The following is a 15,627-nucleotide window of genomic DNA, read 5'->3' as shown; positions in this document are numbered from 1 at the left end:
AAGTCCAAATTTCTTAACATGTCATACAAAGTCCTCTTTAATATTCTCCTGGCTTTCCATTCCAGTCTCATCTTCAACTACTCCCCACTTCATGCCCTCTGAGCCAACCACACCAATCTGGGTGCATTCTTGAACGAGACTTGGTTTTTCATACTTCTGTTTCTTCCTGCCGTTCCATTTACCCAGAATACATGTCTCCCCTTACACAGCTAGGGATTTTCCATTTAACCTTTAAGAAGGCACCAACAACTATATCTTCAGCCAGAGCCCATTCCTGGATTCTAGGACCAGTCAGGTGTTTAGAAAATATACAAGCTCCTGGACTCACCTCCCCCTACTTATTCCTCCTAATGCTGGCCACATCTCAGTTATCTGTAACTCCATTCTTGCGGCTGACTTCTCACCTCGAAATCCAAGTCTTTGCTACAACCTAGGAGGGCAGGTACCATCAGACCCCGCTTCCCACCATCCTCCCCTCTCCCGCTCTGCTCCAGCCACACTGGCCCCCGGATTCCTGAAACACACCAAACACATACTGAAAAAAGGTGGACGACTGGTACCTAAAGAGGAGGCTGAAATCCAAGCCAGCAAGAGAATAGGGTTGGCATCAACAGAAACAAGCCGGTTTGCTCTACGGAACTGCAACAAGGCTCAGGAATTGGCGGCGGGGCGGCACACAGCTGGAAGTGGGAAGTGGGCTAACGGCAGGCAGAGCGTTCTTGGACCCCAGCAGGAGATGAGGCTTTGACTCCCTGGAGAGACTGAGAAGAGGGACTCTGGACTAAAGACAGCACCGCTGAGAGTGGATGCTGTACTTAATCAGAAGATGAGGGAGACCTCTAGCTCCCTTCCTCTGTGACTCTGAGAACACGTGCAGTTAGGCCTTTTAAGTACCTCCCTCTGCAGCCTCCCTCTACTGACGTCACCAGGGAAGAGAATGAAGACTTTCTCCGTTACAATTGCTCTGTCCAGGAGAAAACGCAGTAACATTTGGGAAGTCATGGAGCCATGGCTTCACAATTCTGAGGAAAAGGTATCTCCAACCTACATTTGTTGGTTAAGTGATGGATCAAGTGAAAGAAGAAACAGTTTTCCCAGACATGCAAAGGGGTAAGATATTTACTGCTCATTCGTTCTTTCTCAGAAATCTCAGGGAGGGGGCGCCTGGGTGGCTCAGTCAGTTGGGCGTCTGCCTTCGGCTCAGGTCATGATCTCAGGGTCCTGGGATTGAGTCCTGCATCCAGCTCTCTGCTCAGCGGGGAGCCAGCTTCTCCCTCTCCCTCTGCCTGCCACTCCCCTGCTTGTTCTCTCTCTCTCTCTCTGTGAAGAAAGGAAGGAAGGAAGGAAAAAAGAAAGAAAGAAAGGAAGGAAGGAAGGAAGGAAGGAAGGAAGAAAGAGAAAGAAAGATGAAAGAAATTTTAGGGAGGATATGCTCCACCAAAATGAGATATCAATGAAGAAAAAGGAAGCATGGGGTTCAGGAAACAAGATTTAGCCAGCAAAAGGCATAGAAAATCCTCAGAATGTTGGAGAAAGGAAATCTGAGGGCTGGCCCCAAGAACAAAAAGAACCGCCTGATTACATAGTGGTGATTGAACAGAGTTAGCAGATTCCCACGCATAGGGGCGCCTGGGTGGCTCAGTCGTTAAGCGTCTGCCTTTGGCTCAGGTCATGATCCCAGGGTCCTGAGATCGAGTCCCACATCGGGCTCCCTGCTCAGCAGGAAGCCTGCTTCTCCCTCTCCCATTCCCCCTGCTTGTGTTCCCTCTCTCGCTGTCTCTCTCTGTCAATTAAATGAATAAAATCTTTAAAAAAAAAAAGATTCCCACGCATATTGGAAAAGTTTGGGGATACAATGAAATTGCTTGACAACCAAGCAAATGAACAAAAGAAATAGTCATTAGCTTTGGGGAAACCAAAGTTCTACACGAAAGGGGGTAAGACAGTACTCTACACGGCTAACCCACGAGTCCTGTTTACCACAGTTATGGCATGTAAATACCAAATACTGACGTAACCAAAACTATGGTAGCTGTGTGTGGGAAGGTTAGGGGTAAATGAAACAGGTGTGAAGGGAGGGGAAATGGACAAGAGGGCTAAATGCTCTTCTTCCCTGGTAGGAAGTTTTAGACCTTACCATAAACAAGGACATCATGGACATAAGAGCTAAGGCAATCAAAAATTGGTTACTTCTGGAAAGCACGAATCTAGAGTGAGAAAGGAGTGGGCAGGAAATGTTTAAAAATACAAGCCTTTTTTTTAAAAAAGATTTTATTTATTTATTTGACAGAGAGAGACAGCGAGAGAGGGAACATAGCAGGGGGAGTGAGAGAGGGAGAAGCAGGCCTCCCGCTGAGCAGGAGGTCAGACAAGGGGCTCGATCCCAGGACCCTGGAATCATGACTTGAGCCGAAGGCAGACGCCTAACTGAGCCACCCAGGTGCCCCCAAAATATAAGCCTTTTAGTACTATTTTACTTTTTCGATCATGTATGTTTATAATTTAGGGAAAAAATCCAAAACCAAAAAGGACTCCCTAAACAAAGAGAGGGAAACTATACAGCCAAGAGCAAGAAAGTCCTCATGCAACTTGGACCTTAATAGAATGACGAAAAATTAAATATTTAGACTATGTAGTGGATTGCATGATTTCTCAGTCATTTCCTGAGGAATGTCAGTAGCTGATTGGCGTTATAGCATAAAGCAGATATCCAGCCGAAACACTGCTGGGGAAGTATGTTATCTTTGCCAGTGAGCTAAATAAGCTGCAGAAACTGACCTCTTCTCAACATGGACCTAAAGACCGGAGAATCTCGCCGAGGGGCCTTGCCAACAGAAATGAAATGAGGGGCGCCTGGGTGGCTCAGTCGTTAAGCGTCTGCCTTCGGCTCAGGTCATGATCCCAGGGTCCTGGGATCGAGCCCCACATCGGGCTCCCTGCTGAGCAGGGAGCCTGCTTCTCCCTCTCCCTCTGCCCCTCCCCCTGCTTATTCTTTCTCTCTCTCTCAAATAAATAAAATCTTAAAAAAAAAAATCTATGGCATAGATGACCATATGTCCCAGTGTTTCCAGAACAGTCTTGGTTTATTTCTGTTGTTTGCTCCACCTTCAACTCTTAAAAGTGCCTAGTTTAGATGATAAATTATATGGCCCTTCTACCCATGATCATATCCATTTTAATCTTGTTTTATATTTCTAAGGAAAAACACAAATTTACTTTTTAACTTACAAATACAACATTTCACAACTTGCTTTCTCTGAAAAATTTGCGGCAAAATCTTGAACTCCTTTGTGGGTGGTTTATGAACCATCAACAATTTTTTTAAAACAATAAATCATAACGTAAATTTTTCTTTTAAAAATCATTCAGTGGGCATAACATTCTAATAAAACTATTAAACTTAGAATATTTGCTACTTCTTTAAAATCATGACTAAAATATTTGTGGAAGAATTAATATCCTAGGCGATACAACAAATTTTAATTATTAAAACAGTCCCAGAATAAGGTCTTCCACCTGACTTTATCCACAGTTCTAACAATGATCTCAAAAGAGTGTTCACAGCAGATGATATGTCTCATCCATCATCATGGCTGGTTATAAGCTGATCAGTTACCAGCCAGGGAATACGCCCCTTCCACTGCACAGACAAGCTCTGTATGCTAATAACTCCCAAATTTTCTTTAAGGCTAGGACTAAGAGTCCTGCCAATCCCCTGAACAACAGCTTACGTTATTATTCAGTGAACTTGAAACACTCCTTTCTTAGGCAGCAGTGCTGAAACAGATTCCATAATTGATTACGCAGTTTACAAGGGAGACTTAACATTGCTCGGTTTTCTGGGAGATACAAAGAGTTCCTTAGTTTTATTCAAATATGCACTAGCCCTGATATAAAACATGTCTCGTCATAAAGAGCTGTGATTCCTTTCAGCATTTTTTTTTTTTTTACTTAACCACTTAAGTCACTGCCTGTGGAAATTTCTTTTTAAGTGAAATATGAGGTCCAATTAGAAGGAAAGAAACCTATTTAATCAATTTTGTTTCAAAGATGCATGATTACCATATTTTTAAAAATTACTTAAAGAACGAACTAATGTCTTCAACTGGAGCACGCTATGATGACTAATTTACCATCTGCCCTGACCTAATGAAAACAAAAGGAAAGTTGGATTTGGCACTCGCCTGCACTTTTTATCCGTATTAGATAGTAGGCCTTGAGTTTTTGGATCTGAGATCAGGTTCGCTTGGTAGCCTCAGAGCAATTTTCCCTTTTTTTCAAAATTTGCTTTTGATCATTTCAGACAATTCATCCCTCGGAATGAGAAAGAGAAGAGAGGAATGTTGAATGAGGTTAAGTAAATGGAGAATCTGTCACATAAAGCAAGTTTAAATCCCAGTAACAGCATCCATGCAGGACAAACGGAAGCATTATTCTTTTGAAAACATTATTCTTTTAAACAGTGTGTAATGACATCCTCCCTAGAGACGTCCTCCACGAAAGAAGAAAAACTACTTCCTCAGAAGTCATCTTCTAGGTGCCAAGTGTAATGAGTGAAGTCAAAACTTGTGTTTTCTTTATGTAAGAAGGTTCAGAATTAGAACTGCAAAAAGGTGTTTCTCCATATCCCTGTTTTCTGTTCCACACTGGTATTTCCATGAGCAGAAAGGACAAGGAAAAAGAAAAGATTGCCATTATGACTTCAGACCTACAGATCAGTGAATGTGTCCTTACTGTAAACTCTGAGCCAAGTATATTTTCTGTTTTCAAGGAAGAAATCTGCAAGACTCATCTATGTAGAATGTAAGGTAATTACTCTTAAGTTCCCTGTAAGTAGAGCACTTTCTTAGGCTGAAATCTAACCTGTGCGACATGTTCCCAGCACTCTCTGCTCCTGTTGTCACTAGAGAACTTGACAGTAACTATGGCGATTTTATGTTTTTAATTACTTAAATATTAGAAGTTGGGTTTTGTTTTTAATGTTTTAAAATATGTCTAGGTCACAAAAAGATAAATAAGGAGAGACAATTACTTCTTTCGATTCAAATACTACTTTATAAATTTAATTAATGCATGTCCAAATAAAGACTTCTCTTCAAAGATTTCAAAGTTGTTGCATACGTGTTTAATGTAATGGAACAAAGAAGGAAGACACTATAGATAAATCATAATTATAATGTTTATTTAGCAAAATAAACTTGAAGTTTTCTATTAAAAAACATAAGAATCACACCCAAATTTTAGTTTCCCCATCTTCTTTGGTATTGAAATCAACATTTGGGATATAAAGTATTTTATTTTGAAGTTGAGCCACTGGGTCTACAACAGTTTTCCATATAAGGAAAAGAGAAAATTAAGTTACTTGTAATTGTCTTATTGATTGAACAACCAATGGAGGCATTATGTGTGTGCAGAGACCAACATCGTCAAGGAAATACTCATTCACTGATACGTGTTTTTCTACTGAAAACATATTTTAAATTTTTAATGATCGTCTGCCATCATTTTCTTGTGCTGTCTGAACAGGAATCCAATATGGAGATCCTGCTTTCATTTAACTAATGAACTACTCTCCAAGGAAGTTAACACCACCATACCAGGACTTAATAATACTTATTTTTCAACATGACTACATGAAAAAAAATTTTCTGATTTTTCTCAGAATCGCGTACTTCAGTCTTTTCCATAAAATAGTATCTGGGAATTGCTAATAGCATTAAATTAATATTAATAAACCCAAATCTATCTAAATCTTTTTCTTAAAACCAGACTTGCTGTTTCTTCTAAGGGTAATATTATATGGACTGCTAAATTAGCCAAGCCAAATACTTCCAGAAACACCACGGGACAACCAAGCCACTCTTATTCCTCTGATAAATCTTTGCCTTTCCGATTCTGATTTCTCCATATCCCTGCCTTCTTGTGTGAAAATATGTTCCCCTTAATTTGTTAAAAGGAATCTCAGATAAAAAGACCAATAACAAACTGGGGCAAGTTTTGTTTTTGGTTTTTGTGGGGTTTTTTTGCATAGACTCTTGTGACCACAAAACGATCAAACAATGGATAGCTTTAATGCTAACACTGTGATTGGGAACAAGAAGAGTACAACCACAATAAAATACAGCTATCTATTAGAAGGACTGCATAAAGACATCTTTGGCCATGCAGGCTCTGGGCCCTCTGGAAATAAGTCAGTTGCATTGCCAACATGACAAAGAAAATAGCAATGTTCAGGATCAGGAACAGTCTGGTATAGGAGGACGACAGTGACGGGGCCCGGCTGCGAGTTGTTGTCATCATCCGGGCCTGTCCAAACCGGCCCTTCAGGGAGCCACCGTTTTTGTGTTTCTCATACGTCACATCTGCAAAATCTAAAAGGTCTTTCATTTCTTCATCTTCATCGATGGGCAGTTCTTTCTGTGCCAAAATCTGAGCCTTCTGTCGAATCTTTTTTTCATTGACTTCGATCTGTGCAAAAATATCGGGGACGGCGTCCACAAATTTATAGCGTTTGCCTACCCTCCGGTTTCTCTTTGACTTGCTTTGCTGTTGCTGCTGCTGTGATATGGCAAAAATCCTATCGATGGCCTCCTCCGTCTGCCTCTTGTCTGAAAACCTCAGCAGGCGCTCGGCGGTCTTCCTAAAGCTAGCTGTGTTCCGGACCCGGGACAGGATCTGCTTCTCCAGCTGCTGGAACACTGGCTTGAAACGCTGCAGGTTCTGGTCCACCACAGCGGCGTAGTCCTTCACCTCCGGCACCGAGGTGCTCTTGATGGCCGAGCTCCGGTCGAACAGGATCCTCCGCCGATCGGCAATGACCTGTGCGAAGGCTGGCTGCGCCGTGTTCTCTCCGCTCCAAAGGTAAGCGGCGTAGGCATGCTGGCTGGTGGCGATGAACACGCCCAGCTGCTGCGAGTCTCCGTGGATGCTGAAGCTCTGGACGTCGACAGACGGCCCTATGAAGAGGTAAGCTGTCCTGGTGATGGGGCTCCGCAGGTGCACAGTGACGTTCACGTAGTTCGTCCCGTTGTAGGGGTAGCCCCGAGGGTACGTCGCGGAAGCAAAGGTTGCTTTCTCACTGTAGCCGGTATCGTCCATCCAGTACATTTTGTAGAGACCGTCCCGCTGCCGGATGAAAGCCCCGTGGACCCCATCTACCACTGTTTCCTCGAAGGGAACGTCCACGTTGTGGAAGAAGCTTGCTGCCCTCTCCAGCGGGCTCTCCTCTCCCAGGTGGATCTGGTCCACGAGGAGCAGCAGCTGGGGGTGCAGGAGGATCAGATTCCTCTGAACGTTCTTGAGATCCAGCCGGGGGTTATAAGCTCCCACCCCTTCTCCTCGGATGAAAACCACTCCGTTTTTCTCCTCTGCTGCAACCACTCTCCCCTGACAGCTGGCTGCCAGGTCCTGCTTGTACTTAGACCATTTTGAAGAGCAGTCTTCCGTGACCTGACCCTCCCAGGGAGAAAAGCAGCTCTTGGACACAGCTGGCGAGAACATCAAAACGTTGTTGAAGAAGGTGTACTTTGGCCCATAGAGAGCCTCCGTAATGAAAGGCACACCATTGGGAGCAAAAGTAAATGAGTTTTGATCAGGATGTTCATGCCCTGCATTAAAATTCCTCCATCCTTTGATCCACTCTTTGTATTTGTTTCTGTGCACAATGTCATATATTGCACGGCCCCCGAGTTTTCCCGACTTGAAGGAAAGAAAAGATCTATTGATTTCTGCGGGCAGTGCACTTCCGTAAGTCACAACACCCCAGTCTTCAAAATAATGCAACGTGGGGGTGCCAAAATCTGGGGGAGGAACAGATTTCAAGCTGGCGTCATACCTGAAAGGATGAATTGTTCAAAATTAAATGGTTTTCTGGTGGAAGTTAAAATAACCCATCAGAACTGTGATGGGTTCTTTGTAATGTGGCTGCAGGAACCAGCACACATACTACCCAGAGTGCCGGCAGTGTGTTCCGGAGGAGAGGCACTTCTGGAAACACCCATGGATGAGCTTGCACAGGGGAACACCCTTAGTGAAGGGGAGACGAGTCTATCTTCATAACCTGTGATCCTTGGGTTTGAGCCTGCTTATCGCTACATGGACCTTCTTCATTGAATGATTTCAGAGCTGCCCTCCGAACCACCGGGGCTCACAGAATTGCACTTGCAAACTTCTCGTTCAGGGGCTCCTATTCTAGAGAACCCCATGTTAGGATCTAGACTTCTTAACAAGCCTCCAGTTGTAAACAAGTATTGTTCTGCGACAACCAATATTATTGAAAGTTTGTTAGAGTACTTTTCACCCTCTAAAAAAATAAATTTTAGTAAGAGTCAAACTTCACGTATTAGATAAAATTTACTGCCAATATCATATCTAAGAATATAAGTGGATGAAATTCAAGAAACTATTAATACTGGAATATTTATAACGGTGGCTACCACTGCCTACCAAGAGCCATGGGTTTTGTTTTGCTCTGCAGATGGTATCATGGATTTTGGACAAAAAATGGCCTCTCATTTTCATTTATGACAAATGTTTATTATCAAATCGGTACAATAATTAACATTAAACTTCCACAGTGATTAGGAACACAGGTTTCTGAATCAGAGAGGGCCCCCGAAGTAATCATAAACATGATTATTTGCTTTTGATGATCTGAGATAACATTTCTGACAGGTTTAGATGATTTCCTGCTCAAGGGAAGTAAAGCAGGCCTATACTATTAGCTCTCTAAAACGAATCGATCACCTATGGTTAATCTTACTGGTGTTTGATGTTGGCTGTTTCGTCTGTTGTTCTAGAGTTTCAGGCCATCAGAAACTGTGTCTCTACTTAGGTCTAGTTAATAATGTTGGCTTAATTACTGTGACTTAACAAATCCAGACACAAGATGAATTGGCCATACTTCTCTGATTTTGGTCTGCATATTCCTATGAATGGCAGATTTTGAACCGAGTTAGACTTAGCATCAATCTGACTCCTACAGTCAGCTTTATAGAACCATCCTGGTTGTTTATTTAGGATAAGTGAAATCACTACTAAATAATTACTTCACACCCCTAAAACAGGAATGGTTACATATTAATATATCTACTTCATCTGTGACAACAGTTTTTTAAAATGCTGGTTAAATTACCACCAGTTATAACTTTATTAATATATTTTTCCCCTCTTACTTGTTTAAACTAAAAAAAAAAAAATAATAATGAAGAGAAGAAAATCAAACCACAGAAGCTTATTTTGGAATTGAATACCCATTTCAATAGCTTGAAAAGACATCAAGGATTAATGATCAACCAGTTCCCTGTAATTTTTATTTTAATTTATTGGATGCCAACAATATTCTTGGCAGTACTTTAAAAAGGAGACCTGGCTTCTCTTTCTGGGCTTAAAAGATTAAGGCAGAAAAAATTACATGGTTCTTTTATTATCAAAGTGAAACTGTCAAATACTGTCAAACACTTCTAAACAGTTTTGGAAATTCAGTAACAGCTTTGCTATTAGAAGATTATAATGCTCCATTTACTAAAACAAAACATTTTCCTACCTTTATTTCTTTCTTTGCTGTGATTGTCAGAGTACCCCAGTCTAAATTTTGTGGTTTTCTCTTTATATGATTTCAAAAATGATATAAATCAAAACATGCCCATCTACTTAACAGTGTGAGCCCAGGACATCTCTAACACAAGAAAACCATAAACTGCCAGCAGTAATGAGATCTTCCATGGAAGGAAATGTTTCTAGCAGAGCCTCCAACGCTGCAACAGGAACCGAAGCTGAGCCGGCATATGGAGAAGGGGTTACAAAGTGCTTTCTGTAGTTTTTCTGTTTAAATGCAGAAATCTAGCACACTTAGCCCTGGGTACAATTCCTTTTAAAGGCAGCCCAACATGTCCTACCAGAGAAATTCCGTGTGAAGAGTACACCAGCGCTGCCCTTTGGACGGTGTCCCCGGACCTTCAGTCACCCGGTTCCTCCTGATCTGGTCAGCGAGCCAGTTACCACTGCCGTTACGCATGACAAATTTATCCAGGAACACTAATTGGCTTTCTGGACCATAAAACCAGTTGTAATTTGAGTCTGCAATAGCCACGGTTCTTTGAAACCCTGGGGAAAGAAGTTTGACAGAATGAAGATACATTTAAAACGGCATGCTCCTATAAAGACCTAAACAACGATTTCCAATCCTGGTTGCAAATTAGAATCGATTGTGTGCCTTGGATTAAAAAAAACCAAAAGCACGATGTCCACGCTTCACCCCAGACCAGTTAATGAGACCTCTGAAGGTCTTCCACAAGTGTGCAAGTTTGTATTTGTTATGTGGCAACCTATCACTGGTAATGGAAGTGCCACACTTCTTAATGCTCTTGAACACTGCCCACCTGCCGCATTTCCCAGCGCCCATGTTAGGTGTCATCCTATCTACAGAGACACACAGGCTCTCCTCCGGAACACGGGGAGCTCCCAAACCTGGACTGAGCACTAGATCTCTTACCAACTCGTCCCATATTCTACACCAACAGGAAGACATAAGGCGCTGCGATTTGGCATAATAAAGTGGAACTTATAAGGCTTAAGGGAGACACTGCATTTCTATAGGAAGAAAATTTTTTTTTAAGGTTTTATTTGTTTGACACAGAGCAAGCACAAGCAGGGGGAGCGGCAGGCAGAGGGGGAGGGAGAAGCAGGCTTCCCGCTGAGCAGAGAGCCCGATGCCGATGCCAGGGCTAGATCCCAGGACCCTGGGATCATGACCTGAGCTGAAGGCAGCCGTTTAACCGACTGAGCCACCCAGGCGCCCACATACAGGAAGAAAACGTAATTCCCACAGAAGATCCTGCTAATACGTACTGCTGGAAGTTAAAGAGAGAAAATGCAAAGAGCATACTGGAATAGGTCAGCAGAACAAAAGCAGGTAAGACTGGATATGCTCCCGGTGTTCTTGAAAAAGAATGGGAGACAACTCTGAGCCAGACAGGAATAATCATTACTAGAACAGCCATTGTGGAGGGGGGGGGGGGAAAGGTTGTCAAGAACAGATTGACTTTTAACACATAATCCCTTCTAAAATGATATCATGACCATATTTACATAATTTACAGCTAATGTTTTTGCTTCTACCAGTTTAGTAAATGCTATTCCAAGTAAATCTTATGATAAAATGTGATTTCCTGAATCTTCTATTAACCTGCGAATTCCCTGAAAGCTGATGTGTTTTATTTCTCTTTGAATACCCTGCCTGGTAGAGTGCCTGGCACATAGATGTTCAATAATGGTTTGTTGGATTAATTGACATAAATGCATGACTCCTCCTCTTAGAGATGTTCATCCTGTCTTTCCCAGTTTAGGATGCAGTCACAGACACAGCTCACAGCAGTGATGTGGCTGTCTGCTAGATCTCAGATCAAATTACAAAGCACTGAGTCCTCGTCAAGGTCCCTGGCCTCAGATGGCCTTTGTTTATCAAGGTAACTAAAAACAGGCCTCTCCTGCATATCTAAGAATAAGCAATAAAACAATAGGGTTCTGAAAGTTAATTCTCAACTAAACTTTAAGAATCTTATCATTCTTTTGCTCTGCTGTATTTTTTGGATAGCTAATCAAATAATGGAGATTCTATTCAGTCCATGTGTACACAACCAGAGCAAAAAGATTTAAAGACCGGATTCTTTACTGTAGGTCCAGAATCACCATCTAAAAATGACATTTCACTGGGGGAAAAAAATACCCATCCTTTTTTTCCCCCCAATTTTTATTTAAATTCTAGTTAACCTACAGTGCAATACTGATTTCAGGAGAATTCAGTGATTCATCACTTACATACAACACTCAGTGCTCATCACAGCAAGTGCCCTCCTTCATACCCATCACCTATCCCGCCCATCCCCCACCTCCCTCCCTCCCTCAACCCTCAGTTTGTTCTCTATCTTTAAGAGTCTTTTATGGCTTGTTTCCCTCTCTTTTTTCTTCTCCTCCCCCCACCACCCATATGTTCATTTGTTTTTGTTCTTTAAATTCCACATATGAGTGAAATATATGATATTTGTCTTTCTCTGACTTATTTCGCTTAGCATAATACGCTCTAGCTCCATCCATGTCGTTGCAAGTGGCAAGATTTCATTCTTTTGGATGGCTGAATAGTATTCCATTGTATATATAAACCACATCTTCTTTATCTGTTCATCAGTCAATGGACTTTGGGCTCTTTCCATAGTTCGGCTATTGTTGATAATGCTGCTATAAACATCAGTATGCGCGCGCCCCTTAGAATCTGTATTTTTGTATCCTTTGGGTAACTACCTAGTAGTGCAGTTGCTGGGTCGTAGGGTAGCTCTCTTTTTAACTTTTTGAGGAACCTTCATACTGACCTCCAGAGTGGCTGCACCAGTTTGCATTCCTACCAACAGTACAAGAGGGTTCCCCTTTCTCTACATTCTTGCCAACACCTGTTGTTTCTTGTGTTGTTAATTTTAGCCATCCTGACAGGTATGAGGTGATATCTCATACTTTTGTGTTTTGTATTGTATTTTGTATTGAGTTATGTTTTCATGTGTCTATTAGCCATCTGAATGTCTTCTTTGGAAAAATGCCTATTCATTTCTTCTCCCCCATTTCTTAAGTGGATTATTTGTTTTTTGGGTGTTAAAAAAATCCCCATCCTGATGAAAATCTACCTCCTAAACTTTTTCTAACATCTTAGTCCTGTTTGGAAACAAGGAGAGTAATAAGGCTGTCCTAGAAATGAAAGTGTTCTTAAATCATATACATCTTTTTTTAGAGCTAGTTCTCTTAGAAGACCGAACTACATGGCAACAAGGAATTAGAAGTTTTGTAGCAATTCATTTTTTTATCTTTCATATTTTACACTCTTTATTTCAGTAAACTATTCAAAGAAAATACTAAAGCTCCAGCATATATGTACGTATGTCTTTCATTTTGAATATCTATATAGTTTGGAAATAAAAACTAAAAAACAAAAGAGGACCAATTTGAGATTGCATGTAAAGGAAAATTAACATGTAACCAAAAATGTTTATATTCTGTTAAGATTTGTGAAAAGGAAATGTTATTTTTGCAGATGAATTAGAAACATATAAAGTTTTTTGTTTTGTGAGCTATTTCAAATATACAAAAAATAAACAGAATAATATTTTGAAAATTTAAAAAAAGATTCATGAAAAGGAATTTGCATACATACCCAAGTTTTACATCTACTAAAATAAAAGTACTTTGGGGGCTACGAATTATATTTGATCCATTATGCTCCAAGCTTTACAGTACATAAATCACAAATCCTCACAATAACTTCCCAAACGTTCTGGTTATATGCAACTCTTGAATTCTTCTTTGATTTTTTATTAAAAAAAAAATCCCCTTAATTTCAATATGACTTGAACCCCACATTTCTTTTCCTAGTCTAGCCCATTTTCATAATCAGAAAAAACGATCATAGTTAATGTTTTCCCATTTCTGATTCCTCATTATACCTGGTAGGATGGTTCTATACATAAATGCAAAGTGTTGTTTAAGCCATGGGTGACCAAAGTGGTTGATGTCAAAGTGCCTCTGAACAAGAAACATATACTGGAAGAGGGACCTAGTGGTATAGCTTCCGTAGGCAACTCCTTCGTAGAGGGAACCGTCTGTCACCTCTCGGAGCAAGACCAGAGACTTCTCCATGATGGTCAGAACTTGTTTGGTCCATAGGTAGGCTTCTTGAAGATACCCTGAAGAATGAAAACACATAGAAACACTGACTAGGGCTATAATGAAGCATAAACAAAATTATGACCAAATAAAATCCCCTGAGTTATCTGACTACAGGTCAAATAGCATTCTGTAAAACTCTCACTTTACCAACACTATAAATAACATTCTGCTAATTCAGGTTTGTGTCGGGTCCATGATGTAAGTTACAAAGTTCTCGAATACAAGTCATTTATTAATTAAGTGAAGATAAACCGTGAAATGAGCATCAGTTTCCAATCTTTAATACATGTGAAACCGCATCACACCAAAATTACAAACTGCACATAACTTTAGGCTACAAGAAAAGATCTGTGTATTAAGACTTTCATTCAATTTCTAAAAACTACTACTTGAAAATATTTTTAAAGCTCTTATCTTCATAAAACTTGCACCATTATTTCATATGATTTTTAATAAGCTGCTAATACTATAAAGGCTAAGCAGATAGTCTTCAATTTGTTCTGTCATTAAAAGACAATCTCTCATCCTTTATGTGCTTTTAGATGCCATAGGATTTCAAAAGGCAACACAGCGGGTCAGAAACACCACTGGAGTGACAATCTAATGGTGAAAAATATCAACTGGGAGTCCTGAATCTACCAAAAATGAGCTAAAATTTTGTTCAGGCACTTCAACCTGTCACATTTTTCTACTTCTGCGACTGAAAATTAAAGGCCTTAAAATTTTTATGAAATACTTTTGACTCAAAAATCCTAGCTTCCTATAATTCTTGCAAGACTAGCATTTAGGTAACAATCACAACTCGCATTTCTAAAACATTTGTAATTTACACAGCACTGAACACAATCTTCCTTAATCCTTTTACCAATTCAATTAGGCATTATTACTCCAAAATTACAGAAAAGCTTGATTGTTCAAGACTTCTGACACATGACTAAAAATGAACAGAACTTTGATCTGAACCTAGGTCTTTAGATTTCAGTTTTGTTTTGTTTGCTTATATATTTAAAACATACAACCAGTGAGGATGAAAGTAAGCTCGTTGCCTCCTGATGTGGATGGAGTCTTGTTACTTCGCTCCTGCAGACGTGTGTGATCACCAGTGCTGAACACTACCATGGCCTACCACGTGTGCTGGGTGTGAGGGCTTCCAGGGGCCCTGGGACAAGATCCCAGCCTAAATCCAAGGTGCCAGGCTCTGTAAGACCTCACTCCCATCTCCTGAGGACACAGAGGTGACTGGATTGTACCCCGTCTCCTCCTGTCCAGCTGTCCACCGGCCAGGCCAGTCTTTTGGAGAGTTTTTAGCTTCCATTCTGTAATCATTAGGGTTTCAAGTTCTAGTCATCTTCCTCTTTTTCTTCTCTGTATCCTCCATCTCTAATCAGACTCCAACGTGATACTTAAAATCAGGCCTGCTACTTACTGCTCCCTGATATCACATGACCTGGTTTACCCTTCTTTTTTTCCCTACAACAATCCTGTTCGGGAGCTATGAGGCAATGTCTGCCTTCCTAAACTTCAAATCTGTCAATACGAGGCACTAATACTGGTATTTTATTTAAGTTTTAGTTAACATACAGTGCAATCTTCGTTTCAGAAGTTGATACTGTTATTGATGCTATGCCCATACACCCTGTCTGGAATGTTCTTCATTATTTTCACTTATCCAGATCCTATCTATGTTTCAAAGTTCTATGAACCTTTTCACACTGTTCTCCTGAATTCAAACTTAATACACTCGATCGAGGTTTAGCCATAGCTTCATGACACCTCTTACTCCATTCTCTGGTGCTATGGTAACTACTGCATATTCATTTAAACATTTCACATGTCTTCCTTCCAACTGATTTGTAAACGGCTAATGTGTGATCCTGTGGTCCCTGTGTACCGAGCCTTAGACAGAGTTAGCAGAACAGA

General features: G+C 40.8%; 1 protein-coding gene across 7 annotated transcripts in view; it reads right to left on the bottom strand.

Moving 5' to 3' along the window:
- Window positions 1-5,161: 5,161 nt before the first annotated feature.
- Window positions 5,162-15,627, bottom strand: part of DSE (dermatan sulfate epimerase) — a 150,238-nt gene continuing 139,772 nt past the window's right edge. For all 7 annotated transcript variants that reach the window (XM_073893820.1, XM_073893817.1, XM_073893818.1 and 4 more), the window contains 3 exons: window positions 13,485-13,724; window positions 9,897-10,104; window positions 5,162-7,834 (listed from right to left, as the gene is read on the bottom strand). In XM_073893820.1, the coding sequence (XP_073749921.1) occupies window positions 6,076-7,834; window positions 9,897-10,104; window positions 13,485-13,724 (2,207 nt within the window). In that variant the 3' untranslated portion in view covers window positions 5,162-6,075. The remainder of the gene's footprint in view (window positions 7,835-9,896; window positions 10,105-13,484; window positions 13,725-15,627) is intronic.

This window comes from Callorhinus ursinus, unplaced genomic scaffold (genome assembly GCF_003265705.2).
Source record: "Callorhinus ursinus isolate GAN/ISIS: 27379988/994484 unplaced genomic scaffold, GSC_fseal_2.0 scaffold6, whole genome shotgun sequence".
NCBI lineage: Eukaryota > Metazoa > Chordata > Mammalia > Carnivora > Otariidae > Callorhinus > Callorhinus ursinus.
This window is presented reverse-complemented; position numbering and strand designations above follow the sequence as displayed.